Source organism: Ciconia boyciana, chromosome 1 (genome assembly GCF_034638445.1).
Source record: "Ciconia boyciana chromosome 1, ASM3463844v1, whole genome shotgun sequence".
Taxonomy (NCBI): Eukaryota; Metazoa; Chordata; class Aves; order Ciconiiformes; family Ciconiidae; genus Ciconia; species Ciconia boyciana.
In genome coordinates, this window is record NC_132934.1 from 93,663,371 (window position 1) to 93,691,088 (window position 27,718).

A 27,718-nucleotide genomic window follows, 5' to 3' on the forward strand; every position below is an offset into this window, starting at 1 on the left:
GGCGGCCACCGCCGCGGAGATCGTTGGCCGAGGGGCGGGGCAGGCGGTTGTCCTCCTCGCGGGGCCCGCCGGCAGCATGCAGAACGTCATAAACACGGTGAAGGGGAAGGCCCTGGAGGTGGCCGAGTACCTCACCCCCGTGCTCAAGGTGCCGGTCCGCGCGGGAGCCTGGTGGGGGGGAAGGGGGTGTGTGAGGTGAAGTGAAGTGAGGGGAGGGGAGGCGCGGCGCGGCGCGGCGCTTCCTTGAGGTGTTGGGAGCCGTTAAGGGTGGGGGGACGCGCCCGCCCTCTTGCGGTGGGGCGGCCGCAGAGCCGTGAGCCGCCGGGGTCGCGTGTGGCGATGGAGCAGCCCCGGCCTCCCCCCTCCGGGGTGTCGCCCGCAGTGCGGCCGCTGCCCGCCCGCTGGTGGCTCCTTACGGCCGCTGCCGCCTGCGCGGGCATTTCCTTGCCGCCCCGGTGGGGTGTGAGGGAGCCTAGAAGCCGCCCGGCGACTGCGGCTTCGCTTGCCGTCCGGGCCCGGGGAACTCTGTCGTTGCGGTGGCTTTACGCAACCGGCGGAGTGTCTCCGAGGGCGCGGCGCTCCCTCCCGCCTCAGGGGGAGGTTGTGCAGGGGCAGCCTTGCGGCGGCAAAGCCATCGGCCGTCATCCTGCACGGGGGCGTAGGGATGGAGGGAAGCTGAGTTGGAGTTCGGATCCCATTACGGATGGGAGCATTCACCTGGGAGGTGCAGGCCTTTGAATACCAGCTGTTGTTGGTCCTACTGCTCGAAGAATAATTTATTTGTTGCTGTTTTCTATTAAAGCGGCTAAATTTTAACTGATTGTGTGACTAGGAATGGAAATCCAAAGGTGCTTGTGTACTGATAGGCTTAAGCCTGGTTTCAGGAATGTGTTGCAATGGTTATTTTGGGTAAGAGTGCAACTTCTTCAGCTGATGTAAAAAAACCTAGTCATATCTTCATTATGTGAGCATGTACAAAGTTATGTAACATAGCTTATTTCTGTATCAGCATTACTGTATTAATACAAGCCTTTGTGCGCTAAAGTAACTGCGAATAGTAGAAATGGGCTGTTTGGTTCTTGGGAGTGAATTGTAACAGTCTGCTTGTAAAGGTCGGCAGCACATCTGTCATAATGCCTGTTATTGCTTATCTAGGTAGAAACAAATTGTGGTTTTCTGCAGTTGTTAGACTACATCCCATCTTCTGCCTCCTATTTACAAATACTTTTTTATGTAAAACCCAACTTTGTGTGTGAATGCTTAACTTGTTGGCAGTTCTTTCACTACTGATTTTCACATTTTTCCATGTTATTGAAAAAATACTTCTACTGTAATTGTTTATGACAGCAATCTCTCTGCCTGTGGTTTTATGGTCTGACCTTCTATATGCCTTGTACTCTGCAGCTTAGATCTTTGAGCAGAAGACAGTGATACTCAGTTATTAATTGAACTTGTCCCTCTCTGGTATATAGTATGCTCTTGCCTGGATAGTGGACCTTTCTAGAGTTGCCCACCAATGTGACATATATGGGCTACAGTGAAGTTGTGGCATGGAAAGGTGAAGTGAGTTGTTTACCATAGTACAGTTGCTGTTGCACAGCTGGTGTAATAGTGGAGGAATTCTCGTGCCCAGATGTACTATTGGGAGGAGGCAGGATTAGAACCTCCCACAAATGGGAGGTGGTAGTATTATGTGTATATGTTCCCTTTACAAGGGGTTTAAATAAATACTCCAACTTGGTAACTTTGGAAAGAAAGTAGGCCTGTGTCTCTCACTAGCTTACATACCACAGAATGTACAGAGATGAAAAAGTGAACTATTTACCCTCAGGGAACAGAGGATGGATATTTTACATATTTTTTTATGTAATTCCAGAAACACAAATTTGTGCACGTTGCCCACTGCTTATAGTTCATTTTGAGGTTAAATAGTAAGTTATCTCCACTATGGTGTTGCATAATGCGTTACCTAGAATTCTGAGTTTTACAGCAATCCAAATTGCTAAATTAGGGTTGTTTGAGCTTCTTTGATTTCCGTTAACTAGCATATAGTGATGTTATGGTGTTTGTGCAACTGCTGTTTTGCTTATTTTAATCTCATTCTTAAATGTCTCTTCTTTAGAAATGAGGGAGAAAGGAAGTAATCAGTATTGTATGAAACAGGTATGCTCGTTTCCTTTTACATAGCACAGGTGATAGAATGTATCAGGATGAAGCATCAAGAATAACCAAGTTAAGCAGTGGCTGGTTTTCTTTAATGATTTCCTAATGACTGAATAAGGTGAAGTTGTAGCCAAAAGTAAGGTACTTTTCAGTTGCTGCTTTTAGTCTTGATAGAAAAAAATCATGAGTTCTTTAGGGCAGGAAGTTATTCAGTAATTGATGATGCAAAAACTTGAAAAGTGAGCTATGCCGTGGTTGAAATTGTATTATTTTTCAAAAGCCATTCTTAAGTAGCTCTAATGCTGGGGAACAGTAGGTTTCCTTGGTGCTTGAGGCTTTTCTGAAGAAAAAAAAAAAAAAACAGAAACAGAAGTCTGAAAAAAAAATACACTTACTCTAGGTTTGAATATGCTAAAAAGCATTGTATCCTTAAGCTTCATAGATGTCGTCTTTAATGCAGAAGTACTTCATTTCTCCATGCAGAACTAAATCATGTTGCTGCTTGCCATCTATTCCCTTCTCCATAAAAAAAAAAAGACAATATGAGAAAATCAAAACCATTTCCATGGGGTGCATAATGAAAGCACAGAAATAGGTACCAAAAAAAGTTAATAACTAAGTCTTTCTATATAACTTTTCCTACCACAGAGAAAAGTTGGTTTGGTCGTTCATTTCATGACCTTTCTTAACTGCAAAACCTCATACTGATGCATTGCACTGTTGTTCAGTGCCTAGAACACTTCCAAAGTCCTGACTGTGAGAATCACTGATTCCAACTGGTTTTCTGTCTCTTACTGGCAATTGTAATCCTGAGTGCTGGGGATCTTTTCTTCATTATTGGTATAATTGGCTGTAGCAAAAATATGACTTTGTATATGTGATCTTTTTTCATAATACCCTACATTCTGCCACAGGTAATTTTGTTGGGCTTTACATTATAGGATATGGAAGTAAGCTGCATATCAGCCCTGGCAGAGGTTGCCTCTGAGCTGGTACACAGATCTCTGCGGACAGAGCTAGCTCCAAGACAAAAATAGAGCAGACACTTTTCTTTACCAGTAAAGTAGGGTACTTTGATTTGTCAGTAGAGCTCAAAATTTCTAAACTTTCTTTATTGCAGGAGTCCAAATTTAAAGAAACTGGAGTAATTACACCTGAAGAAGTAAGTATTTAGAACATTGAAATATATTTTGAAAGTAATGATGAATTTTACTCAAGATGACTATGTTCATCTCAAACAGTTCATGTCTTTGCCAACTAATTATTGCTTCTTGAAACAATTTTCACGAAGTGGGAGTTCTAAATGGCCTTTTTAATCTACAGATGAAGTAGATCAACAGCAGAATTAATCCTGATGCTTGACATCGGAATGTAGAATGCTTTTTTCCTGTAGCATGTCATGAAAAGCTTGTAAGGAAGGTCATGCTGGGTCAACAGCTCTGTTTGTCATGGGACTTAAGGACTAGAACAGGAATACATTGATTTCAATAGTCTTTCCCGTAAGGAATTTGAAGGGGAACTTGTATCTTGGGAACAGTCCTTGCTTTCCTCACTTGTGGTTCCTTCCAAGGCTCTGGCTAAATCACTACATATGCTTGTCCACACCAAGTATCCAATGATTCCCTGCCACAGCACCCCCCCACCCCCCCACTTCTCTATAAGCTGCTCTAGGCTGGTTTTATTTTGGATCGCTGCCAAGCAGTTGTAGTTTCTTAAGGAGTCTGCTGCAAAGAGAAACAAACAAGATTTTTTCTAGAATAGTAAAACACTGTGCAGTGCTACTTTGACTTCACTGTTCTGCTTTTTCTCATATTAAAGTGCTACTGTTCTGAAAATACATTGTCTTTACAGAGTTATAAGAAAACAATGTTAAGACTGTTAGGTAGAATGAAAGAAAAATGTGAGACAGAATGCACAAATGTGAAGATGAGATGGAAAAACATGGAACAAATTATGACTGATGCAGGTAGATAATGTGAACAGAAGTATTTTTCCTGATGTTGATACCTAGCACTTTTTTGCTACGTTGCATGGCAAGCAAGCGTTTGTGCTTTCTATGATCCAGAAGATTACCGCTCAGAAAAACAGGCTTAGCAACATGGTGTTCTACTGTTCTGATAACCATACATATATGTGTGCGTGTATATAAATGTTTATATATTGTATATTACATAATAATATATTTATAATCTAACATATATAAAACAAATATAACTGTTTACAGAGAAAGTCTAGACAAATGTTCTACTAATGCTTAAACCCTTCTTGATCTATGGGAGAAAACTTTGCAGTGGTACTGAAAGAAAAGGTACTTTCTATAGAACGTAGCAAGAATCACGCTATGTTACGTTAAACTGTTTGCAGCATTTAAACACCAGTAAGAGAATGCGAATGGTATGTGTTCTCTGTATAAAGTTAGATACTGATAGGATGAATAAATTGGATCCTTCAAAGCGGTAGTCAAGGGAAGCAGTTATACAGCAAGATTAATTTTTTGTTAAATTTAGATGAGACTGGAGCATGGATCTGCTGATTGTCCCTTTGACAGTCTTTCCTTTTCCCTGATGATTTTGGTCTTTATATAGTAGTGATTGCTAAAGAAGAATTGGAATAATCTATAATGATGCTAGGATGTTAGCTTTGAATGAGCTTGGATTTCTTGGGTAATGTATATCAATTTAGCCTGAGATGCTGACTATTTTATAGACTTTGTGGGGTTCCTGTGGCTTGCCTCTGAAGATGAATCAATTAGCGATAAGGCTAAAGATGACTGATTAACCAAACTCAATACCTACTCCCTCTTTTCATATATCTGTGTACTTGACTTAACTTCAACAAATTCTTGCCTGTCATGAGTTCTTAGTAGTTAATACCTCAGAGATAACACCTGTTTTAATTTTATATGTAAGTACAGGCAAATCTTAAAAATCATTGTTTCCAGGAGTAGAAATAAGATTTTTGTCCTAAAATTGATCTCTTGCCACTTTTGCAAAATTGATTCAGGTATGAGATAGCATTAGTGCTTGATAAATAGGAACTTAAATCAGCTGGGTAATTTTGCTGCCTAAGCTGAAGAAAATGCAAATGAAATTTCAACTATAGTTTTACGTTTTTGCATCTGTTAGACCCACAAAGAACACTTTAAATTTTTTTAATCTTTAATAATATATTTTAACATTGGTGCCACAAACAGTGTTCCAGTTCCTTGAACAGAGAATTTTAAATAATTCTGGAGTTCCATGTGTTAGTTATTGTTATATAAAGGCTAATGAGTTTTAAATGAGTTTCATGTGTATTGGGAGGGATTGCTGTTTTCTTTAAAGTGAAGATTTCATTTTTGCTAGAGACTTTTGTTGGAAAATGGGTGAAAGAAAGCACTTATGCAGAGACTAAATCTGTTAATCCATATGCAGTGCATGTTGTACTGTTTCCCAGTATGCTGATATGGCTCGCTTTGGAGGACATGGTGAGAAAATGGCTGACATACTGCAAGCCTGTTGCATCACTCTACAACAGCTTCTGGTCAACTAGGAAGTATGTTGTTATAAACTAGCATTTTAAGACAAGAAAGCAACTGTAGCAATAGGTGTGCACCTCATTTTCAAAAGTAACTGGTGCAAAGACCACACAAATCACTGTTCTTAAGTGCAGGCTTGCCTTCCTCAATTTATGTGTACAAAAAATAAGCCCAGTGGGTTAGACTTCGCTAAATCAATTTTGAGTTCATACACAAGTCTAGTATGAGTTTTCCAATATTGCTTTGAAATAGTGATGTGACTTTATGAAAAACTTTATCTCTGATACTAAGAACAACTAGAGTGAAGATTTTTTTTAAAAGCTATTTCTTCAGAACAAGGTTATACATAAGTTTTTTTAATGTACTGAGTACTTGGTTATCCATATTTAGTTAACATCAGTGGTGAACTGTCATAGTGATGGTCATTACTTAAAATGTATACTGTTTATTCCTCTGTTGCAGTTCTCTCACTGGTTCAATGAATTGATGTCAGTCTTGCTTTTCTTCTTGCTGCAAAATTATTTTGAACACCGAAAGAGAATTAAATATTTTTTTTACATTAAGCTTTTCATTGTCTTTGTAAAACTTTGAAGAGTCACAAATAAAAACAGTTTCTTCATCACAAAGTAAACAATGTTACTGGGCCTAGGAAACTTTTCTGCTTGTTGCAAGACTGGTAGGTAATACCACAGCTTTTGAAACTTTATCTGAATTTGCTGTTGTGCTTAGTATGCATTTACTTCAGGTGAAGTCGATGTAGTCTTTGAGTTTTCATGGTTAGCTGAGAAATGGAGTTAAAAGAAAGCATCAAACTGATGTAAACAATCATTAGTTAAATAGTTAATCTATCAAAGGAATGTGCAACTGAAATACTAATCCTGAGAAAAATTTGAGATTGTTTTCTTGTGCTATATTTAACAGGACTTTAATTTTTTTCCTGCCTTAACAGTTTGTCGCAGCTGGAGATCACTTAGTTCACCACTGCCCTACTTGGCAATGGTAAGTAAAAGCAAAAGAATTACAGAAAGGTAGCTTCCCTATCTGTGCTTTGATGTGTTTCCATTGGATGCAGCTATACAGTTGTCTCATTTCAGAATAGTACATGGGCCCTTGCAGTAGAACTTCTACTGTTTTTATGATTAAGCTATCTTTAAGTCAGGCAGGATGTATTTATTGCTCTGTGTAGCAGTAGTTGAGATAAGGATTTGTTTTGGGATTATTTTGTTTTGTTTTCCTAAGGCTGTAGAGGAAATGAGCTGGTACATACTGTGAATGCTTTCAGTGCTCAACTGCAGTAGCAGTTTGTCTCCCTTAGCTTGTCTTAGTATTGGTGATTGAAAAAGCAAAGGCCATGTCCAACTGGAAGTGCTAAGAACTAGTTGTAATCAGGGTATTTTAGACAAGCATTTGTTAATTACATTGGTTCAAGTTGGCCCACATCAGATCACTTTGTGCAGTGCTTGCCCTTGGAAATCCCTTCTCTTTCATGTGCAATAAGGCTGCAAATAATGTGCTCTCTCATGTTTTACTGGTGTCTAGCATTATAAAACTAATCAGTTAGTGCCTAGATGGGCAGTTTCTGTGTGGATGGTATCATCAAGATTCTTGGCTCTATACTGGGCCATGAAGAGCTGAAGGAGGAATTATTATGCTTGAATCATTGTTTCTTGCCTTTTTACTGTCTCCTTCAGAGAAAACAAGATGTTGAGTCTGGCCTGTGTGCCAGCAGTTTGGAACAGGCTATTTAGAATATTAGACTCTTATTCCAAATCAAAAACCACTGAAGGTGAAAGCAAATGCTTGAGTAATATGAGCTTGGCAAAGACTACTTGAGCTCTGGTAACTATGGGCAGTTTTTATATTTCTAGAGGTCTATTTCTTGCTTTTTCTGAAGTTGCTTTCTAGAAGCATTTGGGACTATGTTGTTGCCAATCCTGGAAAATTTCATATAGACTAGATTGTTCTGTCAACCCGTCTTTGCTTGGCCATCTCAAAGTGAAAATAGTTTTTTGAAGCAGAAAATAGTTTTTATCCAAGACTCCATAGTTTAGGGGTGGCCAACCTTTTTGACCCTGTACCTATATCGAAGTCTTTGTATAGGCAAAAGTGAAGTAATAGGAAACAGATTCCGAGTATAGGTCAAAAGGAGTATATAAAATGTTCCTGATAAAAATTGAAAGTAGAAGGGTTCTTTTGTTTGCAGATCATCAAATTCTCAACCTTTTATGGTGCACTTCATTTTACAGGGCTTCAGGAGAAGAACTAAAAGTCAAGGCTTATCTGCCAACAGACAAACAGTTTTTGGTAACTAAAAATGGTAAGGTTGAAGTTTAAATATAAGTGTTCTTAGGATTGATAGCATGGTTGACTGTGCTATCAACTCTACTGATTGTCTGTGTTGACAGGGGAAGCAAATATCTTGCACTTTGGATGCTTTGGCTTTGTAATATTAAAAAAGTTTTTCCTGCACATCTAAAATCTTTTCCTTAGACCAGTTGTTAGTAGGGCTTTATACTAGTAATGCAGCTTGCCTTGCTGAAGTAGAAATGAAGCATAAACATTATAAACCTCCTTTTCTGCCTTTTCTTCTGTCCTTCAGCTCATATTCAGTGTCTAAAAGGAAAGTATGTTTATTTTCCTCTTTCCTTTGGAAAACTTGGGCTGTTGAAGTGTTCCTGAAATGTCTTTCATGGTGACACTGATACTTCTAGTTCAGATATGTGACTAATGTCACTATTTCTTTCAATAACTATAACATACAATACAATTTTCAATAAAATTTTGATCACGTTCACAGCTGTGTATATATAATACTTGTGGTGACTACCATTTTTAATGGATAAGAAAGCTAACGTCTTGGAACAACCATAGGAAAATAATTTTCTCAGGAGATCTTGTATGAAAATGTGTCAAACATAATGTCATTAGATAAACTGTCAGTACTAAGAACAGCCCGAGAAGGTTTTTACTTGCACTGGGTTGTATTTTATGCTTTGATTTCACTTGCTGGCTTTTGGAGTCTTGCAGTGTGCTATCATGGAAAAATGCTTATAGTAGTGCTGGACAGACTTTCCTAAGATGGTCTTGATGGCTGGATGGCCAAGTGATCTACTTTTGTTTCTCTTTTCCTCCCACTTCCAGGATCCCACATGGCTCTGACCCTTCTAGATCCCTTTTCAAAATAATGTGTTTCCTGCTGATGGTGACACATTGGCCTACCACCTGAGTAAAAGTTGTGGGCTATGGGTGAGGCCAGGAGCCATCCAACAGACCTCATTTGGGAAGTCTTTGGAGGACTTCTCTTCACTGTGACTTTCACGCCCCTCTTCTCCCTTTCTGAAAGGTCTAAGAGCAATTTACAAATTCTGCGCTTCATGCAGCAGTTGTTTTCTCCACATTAGTAGAAAAGGAGCATTTTTTACATAGTCTTTGTTTATGATATTGGAAAATGTCTGTTTTGCCTTAATCAGACCCGTATTCTTTGTTTGACTGTTTTCTGAAAACTTCGTATAAATCTGTACTTGAATGGCTCTGTAATGCATATGACTGAAGTTATTCTAAAGAACATATTAATTCTAACCTCTTCTAAACTTCTAGATGTTAATTTATAATTAAACATACCTAACATTGCAAAAATAGCTGATGCAAACTTTTAGCAGAATTCTAAAGACAAATAAGTTCAGTAAACTGATGCTAATCCAGGCAAAGTTGTACTTAGACTAAAAGTTGTTTAGTATTGTGAGAAAACTAATAGTTTGTCTCCAGCTGTTAGCAAATGGATAGGCAGTCTGAGACATGAGAAGTTAATTCTTTTCTAATCCTTATGAGTTTGTGTGAAAATTCTCTAATGGGTAACAGAAGAATGAACTTTTAAGGCCACTGCAAGTGTTGTACTGTATGTGAAATAAAATATCGGGTACAGCACATCAACATATTTTAAGTTCATGATTTTGCATTTGAAATATGGCTCTAGGATTCCTTAAATAAGGATACATGAGAGACTACCACATTTCAGAAGGCCTTGTAGGATAATTTCTTGCTCCAGTCCGGTTTTGTATAGGAATGGCTGCATTCATTTTGTTTTGCAATTTTTTGCAGTGCCATGCTACAAAAGATGTAAGCAGATGGAATACTCAGATGAGCAGGAAGCAATTATAGAAGAAGATGATGGTGATGGGGGATGGGTAGACACCTTTCACAATGCAGGTATTCAAAGTCTTGCTTCAGACTTTGCATTTGGTAATCTAAAAGATTTTCAGTTTCCACTCTTAGAAAGTAAAATCTTTCTTGTATATAGATGGCTGTGTACTAGTATCTAATCTGGAAGAAATAAGTTACCTTGCCAGCCACCCACTTGATTGGTATATGACTGCTCAGGTGTTTAACTGTATGCCTGTACATGCTTGAAACAGGCTACTTTTTAGAAGTGTTGACAATAAATTATTTCAGTATTCTTCTATTAAAGTTCTAGGAAGTTATTTAAAAAATGAGCTGTGTAGTGACTCATTCCTTAGTAAGGAGATCCTGTGAAGAGAATTCTGGTTTAAATTATTCGTTTGAAGAATACGCAAATTTCTCTTTTTTTTTTTTTTTTGTAAGATTGCATGTGAAGCATGTTGAGATCCTTATCTTAACGATGACCTCAACTAACTTAATTATTTCAGTGTTTCCCATTCTGTTGAATTGATGGATTGAGCTAAAAGGGGAAATCATTAGAAAATAGCTATTATCTTAATATCTGCGGTCACTGGGAGAAGGCGGGGGGGGCACTAAAAAGAAATAAAATATTGTTAAATACAGAGATGAGTGTGCGAGATGATCATTTTTCACACTAAGTCATTAGATGAGCTTGTGTTTATAAAGAAGTCTAAAAATTACTGCTTACATGAATCTATCTCATTAGCTTTTCTAGCACAGCCTCTTATAAATCCTTTTGTTCTAAGAATTGGCAGTTTCATTAGTTTTAGTCTGTTTCTTCATGTTCTATCATGAGTTAATGAAATTCTGTCTTTCAATGATGTTTTCTCCACCATTTCCAAACCTAGAAGGTAGTCCACTCAGTTTTTACTTTCTTTGGTGTAAATTTCTTGCTGTAATCAAGAAGTTGTTCTCTAAATAGTTCAGCCAGGTTGGGGAGAAAAAGGGTGGGAGAAGATAAGATGCCTTTTGTTTCTGTAGATATACATTTTTCATCACTGGTAATTCTTAAATGTATTTCACACCAAAGAAATAGTTTGACCACACCAGAGAAATAGTTTGACATAGCTTTGTCATAGCCTTGAATTAAGGATGCGTTCTCCATCCCTGTTGTGGATAGACTCCTCTGCCAAGTTTTTCTTTTTAGGGTTGACTGGTTTGGGCAGCATGCTGTGGTAGCACAACTGTAAGACTGACTAGACCTGGCCAGGTCTCCAAACACTGTCAAAGGAGATAAAATCTGTTCCCACCCATCTGTATAGATGTCCTTTATAACACTACTTTTTCTGGTAGGAAAATATGTAAATGATCACACAGCCACTGGAAATGCATTGTTTCCAAGCAGCATTCAACTGGCATTCCTTTTCTTTAACCAGTTATTTCTGCTGATCAGTTACTTGATTCCAGGTTCATTCTCCATAATGATCTAACTTATTTTCGGCTGAAGAGTTAATTAGATAAATTTACTGTGTCAAAGCAGAATCTTGTCACATATCCCAAAGAGTACTGGTTGAGAGCTGCAGTAAAACTAGAAAGCTAACAGGGAGGAACTCAAGAGTTGATACTACTGTGATCTGGGATGTTTTTTACCACTACTTCCTCTCAGCAAGAAGCACTGAGTGTTCTGCTACGTTATTGCTTTGTCATGAACACCTTGCTTGCAAGATGCTCAGAAATATTCATAAATGCATGCCTTGCTCATTAAGTTGAGTTCCATTATTGTGACGTGAATGCCTATCCTGAACTCCCTTTTATGCAAAAATTCCTTAAAATAAAAATTCAGATTAGTTTTCAGTGTTCCATCAACAAAATTTGTATGACGTGCAAGAGCTGTGCTGTTGTGTTCCGTGTTACTGGTATGGTTTGTTTATGGATGTGCAGCACCAAGCATGCTACCAATACCAAATCAACAACCCTTCAAATATCAAAATTGCTGTGAGATATAACTTGGAAAGATCATATGCTGCTTTCTGAAATCTTTGCAACCTCTTTCTATGCTATTCTGTAACAAAGCAACAAGTTTTTTTAAATGCAAACTTCTTGTTCAATTAACAGGTATAGTGGGTGCAACAGAAGCAGTTAAGGAGATCACGCTAGACAGTAAGGTACTTGTTTCTAAATTTTCCTCTTGCTTTATTACAGGACCTAAAGGTAATAGAAGTCTTACCTGCAGCAATCTAGTACTGCCTGTGAAAGACTAAAATATACTTTGTCACTAGGTGTGTTGCAGATAAACATTGACCTTCAGAGCCCATGATATTAGTCTAAGCATGTGCCTCTCCTTATTACTATGCGTTCACTGAGGCTTCTACAAACTGAAAATGAAATTCTGTTTACAGTGATACCGCACCTTTGTGTCTCAAGAAACTAATGGTTGGAGATCCAGTGTAAAGAAATTTTTATATGGAGGAATAATGTAGGGATATAAAGTATTTCTTTGTTATCTTTAACTATTGCAAGCAGAGTTTAACACATTTGGTCCTGTTTGACAGGCTTGTGCCCTCAAGTTTAGAAGTAGTAAAACTGTTTAAATGTATACATCTTACGAAGTCATCAGTTTCTGCACATTTCCAAAAAGTCACTCTGCAGCAGGAGCCAAATCTGAAATTTAAGTCCTCGGGAAACTGAAAGCAGTTGGAAGTACTTGAAATGGAAACGCGTTAGGTAGCATGTTTAAGAAATGTGGAGAAACTCAGAGACACACAAAATGCTTTTAAAGATGAGTTGGTTGTTAAAGTGGAATTCTGTCTGTGTGCTGTGAGAGTTTGTTAAACCATCCAAGCACAAAGCTTTGGATTCTAAAAATTAGGGGAAAAGAGAATGGGCTGCCACATGCTACTGCACAATTGTAAACAGCTCAAAATGCTGTTGATATGATGAACTGTGAAATACATGTATTTCAAGCGAGACTGTGCTGAACATAGTAAAAAATACTGCTTTTTCACAAGTCAGTAACATAAGGGTGGAAGAAACACTCTAAGAAATACCTAAAGGTGATTGCTATTTCTGCAAAACACAATATTTGCAGAATGTTATTGTGATTCATAACTGCTGTTGTGTGTTATGAATTGGATTTCACTTCTAATATATTGTTATGTAGAAAAACCTGCTTGTTGTACAGTACTTCATTTCTTGGACCACAGGTCCAGTCCAGAAGGACAACTCTTTTTCTGCTAATGTTCTGTTTGCCAAAGCACTTCACAACCAGTTTCTTACTTATTTTGGTGGTTGTTTGGTTTGCTTTGGTTTGGTTTTGTTTTGTTTTTTTATGAGGAAACCAGCCACCTGATGCTTACAATTCAAGCAGCTTCTAATTGTATTCATTATTTGGAGTATTCTCCTAAAGTCTTCATGAAACCTGCACAAATCGAGACTTCCCCCTTCTGAATTTCACTGGGGTTGTCTGTTGGGTTCAAATGCTATGCATAGGCCCACAATACCCAAAAGAAAAAGCTGGCTGAGTGCTTGTGCTGTATTCATTTCTGTTGGACTGTGCTTCCTCAGACAATGATATCAAAATGTGATGCCTTTTGGGACTCTGTAGTGTTTTAAAAACAATTATGGAACTGGATGACACTTAGTTTATGGAACTGGACAACGCTCTTAGCCATATGATTTAGTTTTAGGCGGTCCTGCAAGGAGCAGGGAGTTGGACTCAATCATCCTTATGGGTCCCTTCCAACTTGAGATATTCTATGATAACTGCTGCACAGTTGGCTGTGGGTTAGGATATACAAAATCTTAACCTACATGTTTAGTCATAGCTGTTTAGTCATTACCTTTGATTTGAGATAGGTGGGGTTTTTTGAAAATAAATTATGAGCTGTTTAACACCATGTTTATTCTTCTTTGCTTAGGAATTAAATCATTCTAGATTACAAAGTCAAAGGAGAACTCCTTAGCGGATTTTTACTATGTCATACTAGGGTTTTAGAAACTAAGTTTGGTTAATAAGCAAATAATTGAGTTCAGTATAGTCCTCCTTAATGTTGCAGAAATTATTTTTCTGGTTTGCTGTATGTATTGACTGGACTTAGACCTTAAATTTGCTGGGGCTGTTAGGCTGTGTAGATGCAGCAGTCTTTAAAGTAGTGTTTTCAATTTAACTTCTAAAGGATAATATAAAAATAACAGAACGTTCAGCATCTTGTGAAGATGATGACGAGGAAGATGAAGGAGAAGCTGCAGACATGGAAGGTATTTCCTTAAATTGGGTGGGATGTGCTTTATTTCAGGCCTTTAACTAGAGCAATACACTCTAAGAAAACACTATTCTTTCTTTTCATGGAATGCATGCTGAAAAATTCAGCAGGCGTGTGCTCTTTATCATCTTTTGTATGGTCTTATTGATGCATGTTTACTCTTGTGTGCCAAAACCTGCGTGAATGTTAGTGACTGGGAAATTAATTTGAGGACCAGAACAGATCCAAGCAAGTGTAAATTACGGATTTAGCACAGCTTCCTTCCTGCTTCGTACCTACACTTAAACTCAGTCTGCCTACTTAAAACCACTTAAGGATTGCTCATGGTGTACTTACTATAGTCTTGGTCAAATTTGTATTTTAAAAAGGCATAGTCTGGTTTGGGGATTGGGAAGTCTACCTGAATAAAACATCTTTAGATACGTGTAGATTGTTTTAAAGGAGTTGTTTATGAATGAGAAATATGATGACTAGCTACAAGCTGAACACAGAATTTTATGGGTCTTCTTTTCAGCATATGAAGAAAGTGGGCTATTGGAGACAGATGATGTGAGTGAACAGTTCTCTATCTTGTCTGTTACAATGCTTATCACCAATATGAGCACAAGCAAAGTGAAAATAATGATAACAAATGGCTGACATAACACGCTTGTTATGAGCAGTGATATTACTGAGCCTGGTTTCCTATGGATTTGTCTCCTGCCAACCTACTGCAGTAGCCTTAACTCTTAGGTTCTCAAAGATTTTGATCGCAGTAACTTTGCTTTTTTTGCTGATCCTTTTTGCTCTGCTTACACACAGTGCTGTATTCACAAGAGGTAAAAAATGCAGTGGTTGTTCTTGAGACTTACATGTGGAGGATGAGTGGCTTATAGGTTTAGTAGATTACACTGATGCACCAGACTGTCATGAGAGAAAACAGAAGGCATTGTTATTTGTGGTACTCTGCTAAGGTCTTCATGAATGCACATAAACTGAGACCTCTGCCTTCTGAATTTCATTGGAATTGTCTGTTGGGTTCAAAAGTTATTGGTGAAAGAAGGGAGGGGGATGTGACAATGTAGTTGCATGCTTCCTTAAGAAATTGGACCTTTTTTAAAAAATAAAGCAGCCCATCAAAAATAAAACCAAAACCACTTGGTGGGAGAGAAACTGATACTCCTAACTTAAAGATAAAAACAAAACCCAAAAGCCTATGCTTTTTTAATGCTCATTTAAGAACATTAATTTCAGTTTTACAGCTTTACGTAACTACTTAGGATGGGAAAGGAGGGAACCCAAACAAGACTAAACTAATGTTGTCATTTTTACCTTGAACCAGGCAACACTTGACACGAGACAGATTGTAGAAGCTAACAAAGCAAAAGTTGATGTTGGCGGGGAAGATGCTATTCTACAGACTAGAACTTATGACCTCTACATCACTTATGACAAATATTACCAAACTCCAAGGCTCTGGTTATTTGGATATGATGAGGTATAGCTATGTTGGTTTTTTTGCCACTTTTATGGAATTAGACTCACCGTGTCAAATAGCAAGGCTATTTTGTTGCTTATTCACAGTAGAAATTTAAAGGAAGAAATGGTGAGAAAACCATTATACAGTCAGGGTTGCAGACAGGACTTATGGTACTTGCAGGAAGTAGGAACAATTCCACTGAAAATTGTACTTGGTAACCGAGCACATTTGGAAGGAAGGAAATCATATGCTCTGTCATTTGAATTTCTGTTAGCTCTGTAGAGCTAGTAACAACCCCAGTAAACTTAGTCAAGTAAGCAGGTATGTGTTTTCATGATCTTCAGAGAGAGAGGATTAGCTAAATCGCTCTTCACTTTAATGACTAAGTCTCTTGAGTTAAAGCTGGTTAGGGCTTACGGCTCAAATACCTAGATGGGAACCTAGGTGGTTCTCAAATATGTTGACTTTACCATTCACCTGGTATATTAAAAACAAAAATTTGTGCAGTACTATTTCTACACCATATGGATTTTAACATGCTTGGTTCTTTCAAGTGTACCTTCAGAACTGTTGTATATTAGATGCTTATAATTTATGGTGCTTCATCTGTTAATGATGTTAGAATTGCTGAGGTGGAGCAAAAGATTCTTTGTTAGTAATGCTTTTGTTCTTGTGTTCCTTTTTCCCATATAGCAACGGCAGCCTTTAACAGTAGAACATATGTATGAAGATATTAGTCAAGATCATGTCAAAAAAACAGTGACCATTGAAAACCATCCTCATCTTCCTCCACCTCCCATGTGCTCAGTTCATCCATGCAGGTAAGTCTTTGTTTCTGGTCTGGTTCAGCATGCAGACCCAAGGCACTTCACTGGTTTTGTTAAGGATTTGGTTCAGGTTTTCTGGACATATTTCCACAGTTGGCTGCCATATTGGTCTGTTAGCTTCTGAGACAGTATGAAAGGAAGATATCAGCGATTCTCTGAAGTTATTCCAGTGCTCACTGCCACAAATGTATTCTGCAGTTAGAGCTGTCTTCTTTCTGCTCAGCTTTTCTTTCCCTCTACTTTCCTATGGACTCCAGAAGATGGCAGGCTACTAGAACTCTATAAAATAAAGTTCTCCTATACTTTCATTTGGTGCTTTTTTGGGATGGTAAACGTATAAGGTATACTTTGGGAGCAGAAAAAGCTATTTGAACATTAAATAACTCTTTCTTATTTTGTAATAGCTACCTTCTACTCCCCCAGAAGTCCTTGAAATTTTACGCTGATAAATAGAGGTCCTCTAATTGCCACACTGAAATATTTGTTGAATACAAGTGCAAAACACAATTGTGTTTCTAGGGTCTTTTCTGTTGCATTTTCCACATTTCTCACCCAAGACATAGGGAGTCTGTAGTTCAACTAGCTGCACAGATATTTTTTTCTAGGTCTTTGAAAGGTGCCTTTTGTCTTAGATGTAGGCCCTAACATCCTTTTAGGTTTCTTAGTGATACAGAGCCAATATCTTAAACAGTGTAACTCCTCAGCTTCTTGATAGTATGAAGTTCTTAGAGATATGAGTTTGGGCTTTTATCTGATTTTAAAAAAAGAGACATCCTTTGTAGTCTTGCACATGTTTAAAAAAAAAAAAATGTCCAGATTGTCCCTTTAAGTCTTGTAATTTCTTTTGACTTAAACACTTCTGGGATCCATGTCACTATCTGAGGTGTCAAATAATCAGCTTGCTATTGACAAGCTTTGGTAGTTTTTGCAGACTCAAAACATTCTTGTTTCTGGTTTAGGAATTATTTGATCATAAGATTAGTCTTGGGAAGGGTATACTATTCTTTAGAGAGCGAGCAAGGGAGCTTTGCACCAAGTAGTTTATGGTCCAAGCACCAAGTACTTTTGATCTTATTATGAGGATGTATATTCATGGGCTTTGTTAATCTGTATCTCATGTTTCTTCCAGTTCATGGTTCTTTAACTACTGCTTTACAACAGTCTTTGCTTTCACCAAGCAGTCATGCTTATATCTGGACAATATTGAGCAGAGAAGCCATTGTACAACTGGGAAATAGCTTTTTCCCCAGTTTAGCTGTCTTGTAGAAAATTTTAAATTGGTGAAGTTTATTGTTGGTCTTTAAATCCTCAGGTTTAAGTCTACACTAACACAATAGACCTGTGAAAATGCCAGTTCTGGTGCTCAAGAGTAGTACAGGAAGCAGAACTTAGAAAACTGCTAGGAAAAGAATAAAGAATAGAACAGAAAATAGCATAAGGCCTCTATTAATCTGTGGGAGCACCCACATGTTGAATACTGCAGTACAGCTCTGGTCATCTGTTCTGTAGTCTGTGAGATGAAGGAAGACTAAAACTGGAAAAGATACAGAGGGGTTGCCCGGCATAATGTGAGGTTATGAAGCTTTTTCCCATAAGAAATGATTGAATAACCTGGGACCCTTCAGCTTTGGAAAAGGCAGCTGAGGGAGGAGTTATGAATTTCAGTGACCTTCATCATGAATGGCACAGAAGGTGAAGTAATAGGTGTTCAGTTTTTTTCTAATAGTAAAACTGGTGGCATTGAATGCTACTCACTGCTGGCATGTTCAAAGCCAGAAAAAGGATTAAACTCTTCATGCAGCACCTAATTAAACTAAACATTTATTTAAGCAATATGATGTTAATGAAAGAAGAATTTGTCAAGAGTTGTTAAAAGTAACGTTATCAGAATGCTCCAGAATTAGAAAGTTCCTGGGTTGCATATTGCTGCAAACTAATAGTACTTTGGGGAAAGCATTACTAGGTGCTTGCTCTGGCCTCTTCCTTGAGCACGCGCTATAAGATAATAAGCAGGATGAGGTAGACCTTTGGTTTGATCCAATAAGGTATTCTTGTACCTTATATGAACATATCAGTCTTAATATGTCAACCTGTTAGTGACTTTGACTGTCTTATTGTTTGCTGTCTGCAGGGTTTTGGACGAAAAAAGGGATGCAGCTTTTTGTGCAACTAGTGTTTTTGAAGGAGTGTCAGGTGGGATGAATGTAGGAAGGCTTAACAGACTGACTAGGAAGATGATTAATAGGAGAAAAAGAGGGGAAAAAAGCCTGAAGCCAACGATTAATTTAGTTATTGCTAGAAGCCCTGCTAATAAATTGGTTGGGAAGAAGCTCCTGTTAATGGATGCAGGCTGGGAGGGCGCTCTCAGAAGACACAAAGATGACCAGATATTTGGGCGTGACAGTCCTCACTAAGTAGACCTGTGGGTTTTATACTGGGCTGTGGCTGCAATGTAATCTGCTTAATTTTGCAAACACCTTTGCAGAGTAAGAACCAATTTAATGCTAGTCTGTGAATTTGGACTGAGAGTCTTCATGGATGAGAGCTCTATGTGCATGTTTTCACTTCCTCTGAAGCCAGTGAAGTGCCAGTGCCTATGTTATGTAATCCACATCTACACTCGAGGAAATAGTTTGCATCATGGCACTTGTTCCAATTAGTCTTTTAAGCATGAAAGAGATGATTGATATCACAGTGAGACAGATTTGTTGGTAGTCTTAAATGTGGAGGAAGCTGTCTAGTCCTTCTCAAAAAGTAATCTAGTTGACTGGCAACTGCTTAACATCGCAAAGGTTTGAAAAGATCATCTTGAAGCTGTAAAGAAAGAGGCTAACAGTGTATCTAAAATGGAGGTTTTAAGTACGTTCTCTTACTCTCCAAGGTGAGCTATTCTATTTTCTTAAATTGATAAGGCTAACAGCCAACAAGCTCTGGGCTTCTGAGGTGAAAAATAATAGCCGAAAACGTTGTTTTGTTCTTAATTTAGCTAGGAAGTACCAGCTAGCTCTGCTGCTGTTGCTTACCCGCACATTACAAGAATTGTGTAACATAGGGTATTTGCATGATCCTAAACTTACTTGGCTCTTTCTTGTAACGTGTTTATCCCTATGTCATGCGTCAGAGAAAGGAAAGAAATGGCAGTCGGGTGCCGCTGTCAGCTGCTTGAGATTGCTTCTATTTTGAGTAGTTAGTTGAAACTGTTCATCTTGCATCTGTGCTGTAAATTGTATTTCTTGTCAGCATTTTTATGATACTGGGAGGAACACAGTCAACTTCCTCGTTAGGTGCTGCAACTCACAATTCTCAACTTTTTTTATGTGGGTGTTATGAAGGGGCTATCAAACTAGGTAACTACTAAACACATCTACAGTTAGATCTGAATTACTTGCACTAATTCCAAGGGCTTATTTTTCTCTATTTCGGAATAAATGGTGACAGGCTTCTGAACTCTTTTTCCTTCTGATGTACTCTAAATATCTGCAGGGGAGTGACTGGAGGCAAGTGCAAGGATCAGTGAATTGTAGATCTTAAGGTTAACTGACTATTGCAGATTCCGAATGTTTCTCCTAATGATGTCATTTTTGGGTTTTTCCACACCTGTCTCATTGTGTGTGAGTAGTTACAGACACTGAATCAAATTCATAGGTAATTTTTTTTCTGGAAAGTACACTGTCCTAAAAAGCCTTGTATTTTACCCTCTGTTATGGAAGCTTCTAGTTTTTGGGCTTTTTTTCCCCCCTATGTCAGGAAGGCTTTTATTTTTTACTTTTACTTTCTGATGGTATATATTTCCCTTCCAGATGATACTCAGACAATGTCAGTATGTCAGCTGTGCTGAATTCCAATGTGAAGTTAATAACAAATATTTTGACTGACAGCTTTGGTCAGCTACAAAGCAGGAGAGGGGTTCTTCGGCTGGAAAGTGAACATTCCTAATGAGAACATAAAGGATCATCTAATCAATCTAAGAAATTAAACTTATTTCAGCTTCTTTTAATCAGCTTCTTTCAACTTATTTTTAGCCCCTTAATGTATGGTCTTAACTCCGTATATCTCCATTTATTTTAAATAGGAACAGCAGTGTTTATGACTTGGAATATGAATAGTAACTCGTTTATATTACTTGAACCACTTCAAGAGTTGGTTGATATACCGGAAAGTAAATTAAGTGATTTTAGTAGATATTTTAAATATCTGATCTATTTGACAGCTCAGGTGATCTACAAACAGGTCCTGGAACAAGCACTGGTGAGCATGTAGTATATTTAGTCATCTTGAGTTAAAAGTTACTTCTGGGCGACTTTTATTCAGAAGTAAAAAAAAATGAGACTTCTAGATAGCAGGGTATTTTAGATGACATTTCTCCCAAAGTTGTCTTATTTCTTTCCATTGAAGGGTATACATACTTCATACTAATTCCTCAAAATTTTCTTACAGAAGGAAACTGAAAACAGGAAACAAACTTTTGAAAGTTTATACAGCACCTGCAAAGCTTTTAATGAGTAACTATGTGACAGTGAGAATGACCATTACTGTGGCTGTTATGGAATTCCAGATATCTAGTCCTTAGAAAACAGAAAAGAACAAATGTTATTAAGATGCATGAAGTTGAGCCAGTATTCTGTTAAAGACTTCTAATAGCTGTAAGGTTACCTGTATCCTTTGGCAGTACAAAAAATAGTCCACTGTTATGGATGAGGTCAAAGCTTAAGTTTTGACAGTGGCCAGGTTCCTATATAGAAGCAACTGGCCTTGGCACCTGATACACATGTGTTCTTGTCGTGGTTTAGCCCCAGCTAGCAGCTAAGCACCACGCAGCCACTCGCTCACTCCCCCCCAGTGGGATGGGGGAGAGAATCAGAAGAGCAAAAGTAAGAAAACTTGTGGGTTGAGATAAGAACAGTTTAATAATTGGAACAAAATAATAGTAATAATAGTAATGAATTGTAATGAGAAGGAAAACAACAAGAGAGAGAGAGAGGACCAAAACCCAAGGGGGGTGGGGGGGAATGATACAACCGCTCACCACCTGCCGACTGACGCTCAGCCAGTCCCCAAGCAGCAACCGCTACCTCCCGGCCAACTCCCCCCAGTTTATATACTGGGCATGACATCATATGGTATGGACTAGCCCTTTGGCCAGTTGGGGTCAGCTGTCCTGGCTGTGCCCACTCCCATTTCTTGTGCACCTGGCAGAGCATGGGAAGCTGAAAAAGTCCTTGACTGGTGTAAACACCGCTTAGCAACAGCCAAAACATCAGTGTGTTATCAATATTATTCTCATACTAAAATCCAAAACACAGCACTATACCAGCTACTAGGAAGAAAATTAACTCTATCCCAGCCGAAACCAGGACAGTTTTGCAGGGGCATCAAGAGGATCCAGAATTGGAATGAACTGTGAGGGTTAGCTGATTTGCAAAGACCAACAACACAGCAAATGACAAATGCTGACCTTTAGTATTTCCCCAGACTTGCATGTTCCTGTTTACAATGTGTCTTGGTAACTTTGCAACAGCTTCCTTCCTTGTGTTTGCAGTCGCTGGCAGCATGATTAACCTTGGAGGTAAATACTAAATGCCAGTTACCAGTCAGCTATTCAGATTTGCATAATGGTATCAAAGCGTGGTCAGAAAGTTATGCAAGCTCTGCTTACCACTATTCCTTGTTCTCCGTAGGCATGTAGGTTGTTTTCAGGGTGGGTTTTTTAAATGACTACTGTTAACTAGCTTGCAGTGTTGTGTAGGTGGATGTCCATAGCCCTATGTGACCTCACTGATAAAGATTGCCTACAGACTCATGAATTTAAAACAAAGTTAAAGTATAGATGAAAGTAAGATGAGTTATACAACCTGGGAGTTTGTGTTAAAAATATATAAATGAAACATCAATTAACCATACAGTAGTTCTCCCCTCTGATTTCGTATGTTCTTCATCCCCTGGTTTATGGGGTATAAGAACTATCCTGAACACAAGACCATTACTTCTGAATTGTAACTCGTCATGAAAAGATTTGAAGTCTTCATCGTTGGAGATATTCAAAACCAGACCAGACAAGGTCCTGAGCAATCTGTTCTGGTTTACTGCTCGTTGGGCAAGGAGGGTTGGACTAGATGATGACCAGTCTCTTCCAACCTTAGCTATTCTGTGATTCCATGTTGTATTCCCAGGATCAGCTTTGTACACAAATGTTTGTGTGGTTCATAGTAGGTCTGGTATGTCACTGATGACTTAATGTCAAAATACAGGGAGCTGAGGAAATGATTGTGCTCCCCTGTAGTGCTTTACAATAACAGTCACGAGAGAGAAGCAGCTAGTTTAGAAACTGTTAATCTGCCACAGAACCCAAGTTACTGCTGTAGCCAGAGAAAGTTTCCATACCCAAGTCAGTCCAAGAGCAACAGTTCTGAATTGCTGCAGGGTTGGTTTAGCCTGCCTTTCCTAGGGAACTATGAATTGTATAAGTGTTTGATACCTCGCAAGTTCTACAAATTTAAGAGTGCAGCAGAGGCAGCTAAAAAAGTTGCAGCAATTTCTAGGCATATTTTTCAGGGGTCATCTGGGAACTTCTTGTGGCTTGCTGCTGGTGAGGTTTACCTTCTGGGGACTTACCTGGTGGCTTCTGTGGCATTTAGCAATTAGCAATTACACTACCGACAAGCAATATGTATTGACCCTCATTATAGCACTCAGTCTACACTATAGCATAGAACATCTTTCTCTTTCCTTGTGAATGTAAGTAGCTGGCAAATAATGTTACGTTCATCAAGTAATATTAACTTTCTGTTATTGTTGAGATTTTTTTCCTTAGTAAACTGAAAGCTTCCTCTTGCTGCTTCTGAAGCTAACAGTCCAAAACTATTTAATTTGCACAAAACCTAATATTACTGAGTTGAAGAGGGAGTTACTTTTTCTTTAAAATATTTTAACTTTCTGATCTGTTTTTCAGGCATGCAGAAGTGATGAAGAAAATAATCGAGACTGTTGCAGAAGGTGGGGGAGAACTTGGAGTTCACATGTATCCTTTTTTGTTACTACACTGTATTCTGAGCGATGTCTTGCAGTGTAAGGAGCTGTTACCTCAAGGTTCCTAAGCTCGAATGCACTTGTGTTTTGAAAGCAGTAAACAACTGTTTGTGGTAGCGCTTACTAGAGTTCTGGGATGAGCTCCTTTGTGCAAACAAACTCTGTTAAGTTGTTGCGGGGGAGTGGAGGGGTGGCAGGAGCAACAGGAAAAGTAGGTAGGATTGAAGGGGCAGGACTGAGCCCTTGTTTGTAGGTGTGTGAATGAGGTAGCTGTGAGTATGAAATTGAGATCGCAGTGTAGGGGGATGAGGCTGGAGGTTCATAGACTTTGGCCCAAGTGTAATCACTCCTCTTGGTACATCAGCTTCTCTATTAGATTTGAATCTGAGATTCATTTCTGAAAGGTGTGGAGGTCCCATTATTCTCTACTCTGCATGTAAGCAATATCTTGGTAAAACATTCAGCTGACAAAAAAGCAATGAAAATTACTGAAACAGTTCTGAACATCAATATCAAATGCCTCACAATTAGAATTTTCTTTTAGCGAGGTGACTGATCTTAGTTATGCTTTGTAGTATGCTTTGTACTGTGCTTTCTGACTGAAGTAACCTCCATGTTAGAAGAAAGTGTGTCCTTTCAAAATAGTGTTCTAACTGCTTTTGCTGCTATAAGGCAAGCAAGCGGGGCTTATTGAGCAGCTATAGGCCCTGAATCAGTAAAATTCTCGTTCACTGTGTGAGTCGAGACTTGCTCAATTTGTACAGCAAGCAACTGAAACTGAACTGGAAAATAACTTTTCTGGCAAGGTAGTTCAAGTCTTCTACTCCTCAATAGTTAGAAATAGCTTATTTTCAAGATTTTGATTACTTTTTTGCTATTGCTAAACAAATTGTGGGGTTTTAACAGGCAATTTCTTCCCTCATTATCATATAGTTTGTGTTTGTCAAGAAATGGTCCATGAAACTGGCATGCCAAAATAGTAGGTTTTACTTATATCCAGTACCAGTGTAAGTTAATTATCAGTTGAAAGTAGTGATTAATTTTTCAGTTCACTGTCTGCCTCAGTCCCAGGTTGAGACACACTTTAGTTTATAATTATCCAATATGCGCCAGACTGCAGATTCAGGCCCAACATGCATTTGATGGTGATATACACAAGGGAGATGAGGAAGGTCTCCACAAAGGCAGACTTCTCAGCTTAGCAAAGCTAATCTCTCTACTTTCCCTCAACAACAGGAAGGAGCTCTTTCAAAGGATGGTTCAGAACAGGACCCTATTTCTTTTTCTGAGCCACTGAAACACTGAGGGAGCAGCCTGCTTTCCCTGCAACTACAGGAAGATAGCTAGGGATTAGCCTTGCTAGGTGCAATTCACCTTGGCATTTGTTAATAACAAATATTAAGTATGTAAATGGGATTGTAAATTTTTGTGTGGTGTTTGTAAGATTTATTAAAAATAACTCCTGGTTCCCTGCTTTCACTTAAAACAGGAAGGTCTGTGTGTTTGGGCAAGCATCAGATGTCATTACCAGAGTTCTGCTGTATTAATTTCCCAGTCTCTAACTGTAGAATTGCTAGGTGTTCTTTTCCTATTAGCAAGAAATACTGTTGAGCAGACCATTGAATGTGACTTCTGCTTTGTTTTACAGGATTTCTAGCTATTGCACATTTTCCTTAACAATAAACTCAGGTACCTTCTTATTTTCTTGAAATTTGTACAGGCGGTCATTCCAACAATAGAATATGACTACACAAGGCACTTTACGATGTAACTAAAATAAGAGATGTCCTCCTCTAATTATCAAATCTTTTTTTTAAATAACCCATCCATGTGACTTATACAACATTATACACAATTTCTGTAACCTTTTATCGAGTTGATGCATTAAAATAAAATGTTCCATTACCAGCCTTTTTAATAAAAATCTTTGTGTGTAATATAAATAAATCACTTTCATTCCTATACAGACACTGCACTAAGAGGTGGGATTTTTTTTCTCCATAATCCCTTCGATTTCCTTTCAACAGAAAACTATTTTTGTCTATATTGGAAGCTAAAATCTACTTTCCTAGTAGAAGCATAATGCTTTTGGCTTCATTGCTGATTCCTGAAAATGTGAATTTTTTTTTTCCCCGCCTCCCATTTAAATTCACTTGAGAGCTGTGTGGCTTTTTCCTAGTTATGAATGGTTATGTTTCCTCTAGCTGGAGGAGGATTTTGAAAGCTGAAAGAAAGTAAGTGATCATCTTGTTAGGAAAGTTTTACTACATCTTAGTTACAGCTATTTTACTTTAAGCAATCTCTGAAAGGTAATTTAGATTTACACTTGAGCAAGATTAGTGTTTGAGATGGAATTTTTGGGGAGACAAAAGAAAAATATTACTATGTAGTCTGTTCATCTTCTAATAAAGGCAAGAACAGTCTTATTGACAAAATTACAGCTTGGGGGTAAAGGGAAAAGATTGCTATGGTAGAGGAAGGTTCAATCTTGATTACTTGTCTGCCTCAGCTACACTAACTGGTAGTCTAATAGCATGGTTTCCTTTTGGTGGTACATATACGTGAGGTTGTTTATGAATTCAAATACTGCAGACGTATGCAGGCTTTAGCAGCCACTTTCTGCCCTGTAAAGTGTAAGTTTTTCATTAATGAAAATGGGAGGAAAGGACCATCATATATATATGTATATTTATTAGGTTCACTTAAACTCTGTTTAGCTTTCAGGACAGCATCTTTGTCTCCCAAACATCCAACTTGCATTTAGTAAGGTAATCTGAAGTTGGGCATCTGCAATTGACTGAATTTACTGTTGGGCAGGAAGGTTGGTCCCTGTCTTGGCACAACTGGTCCCCGTCTTGGCTGTCCTCTGTACCATGCTGTCACTTACATGAGAGCCTGTAATGAAGTTGTGTGTATGCTTAAATTGGCTTTCCTCTTTTGATATCTATCTTCACTTCCTCTTTCTTGGAGAATATCTTAAGCAATGTTTGCATAAGTGAAGAGTAATGCTAGCTGAAACCTGTTAAAACTTAACCACACCCACTGAGTCATGCCATAGGATTTTCCATATCAGACTAATTTCAAAGACGTTTGGGGTTTTTTGGTAACAAAGGAAGTAGCTGTCCTCCACGCAACAAATAGGGGGTTTTGGAGGGGAGCAAAGAGGGAGCATGACTTTAAAAAAAAAAAACAGCAGTGATGTATATTTTTTTCTTTGCTCTGTCAGAATCTTTTGAAACATCCTTCTCCCTAGAAGGTGCCTATTCTCCTCCTTTAGGAAGGTGAATTAGCCTTTCACTGGTTTCCAGTATGTTGAGTTAACAAATAACACATTCTTCTTTGTCAGGCTGTTGACAGAAGTAAGTGGCATGGTTTTTGGTTTTTTTAAGTATAAACTGATGAAGGTGTTTTTCTCTGACCGTAGTAGAAAAACAGAGGAGTAGCAGAACTGAAGAGAACTTGCCAATGGCTCCCATCAGCACCATGATATTTAATGTCTTATGACGTTTACGTCTTATGACACAGAAATAACTAGTATTACAAAACCTGGTGCTTGGTGACTAGTATGTGGTGCTCTGCTTGGCTGGATATCGAAGTGGCTGTACCTGAGCAAACAGGTTTGACCTGGGTACACTGGCAGCAGTTGTACTGTATGTTAATCCTTTTCTTCTGTTTGGGACTAGTATTAAAAATTCCTGTTAGAAGTGAAGATTGCTGCTGTAGGAACTGCTATAAACATATGCAAACATAGTAACCTCAGTTATAGCTTCTGGCGAATCCGATATGGTCACTAGTTGTCTGAATTTTCCCTCTACATCAGCAGAGCAGAACTTTTCAGGAGCTATTCTGGAGTCCCTTTCCTACTGCACATCTTACAGTTCTTGTGGCTCTTTACTTGTCTTCTAGATCTCTCTCTCTTGATTGGACTTTGAGTACATTCTAGTTTACCAGTGCTGCATGCACTGAAGATGTGGGTGACATTTTCATTCCACTGAATCTGAACCAAAGTTATGCACAGGGAATAGGTTATGATGCAAAGGGAATAACCTTACAGAGGTTTAAAATAATGGCCATCACAAGCAATATTGTCAAACTTAAGATACTTAGTCCTCAATTTACATGAAATACTTTTAAAATACAGAAAATACTTGCTTCCAATAAAAAATAAACATAGACGAAAAAATTAAAGCAGTAACTTCCAAGCAATATATGGGAAGTGCACTTCTGTATTGTCTTCTAAAAGTCTAATCAAAGGGTGGAAATAGTCTTAAAGAATGAGGACAATTTCAACTTTGTCCTTCTGTGGCTGCATTTTTAGGTGTGGGAA

General features: G+C 38.4%; 1 protein-coding gene across 4 annotated transcripts; it reads left to right on the forward strand.

The window, feature by feature from the left end:
- Window positions 1–3: 3 nt before the first annotated feature.
- ATG3 (autophagy related 3) lies at window positions 4–25,299 on the forward strand. 4 transcript variants are annotated; one of them, XM_072882632.1, is made up of 13 exons: window positions 325–724; window positions 2,123–2,163; window positions 3,284–3,325; window positions 6,630–6,679; window positions 7,927–7,997; window positions 9,779–9,886; window positions 11,933–11,982; window positions 13,993–14,074; window positions 14,594–14,628; window positions 15,401–15,556; window positions 16,232–16,359; window positions 23,315–23,383; window positions 25,081–25,299. In XM_072882632.1, the coding sequence occupies exons 1-13, from the start codon at window positions 340–342 to the stop codon at window positions 25,160–25,162; spliced, it is 1,299 nt and encodes a 432-aa protein (XP_072738733.1). In that variant the 5' UTR covers window positions 325–339; the 3' UTR covers window positions 25,163–25,299. The 4 variants fall into 4 exon arrangements, with proteins under 4 accessions (XP_072738741.1, XP_072738750.1, XP_072738757.1 ...); XM_072882640.1 differs by lacking the exons at window positions 325–724; window positions 2,123–2,163 and adding an exon at window positions 4–148; XM_072882649.1 differs by lacking the exons at window positions 325–724; window positions 2,123–2,163; window positions 3,284–3,325 and adding an exon at window positions 4–148.
- Window positions 25,300–27,718: the final 2,419 nt, after the last annotated feature.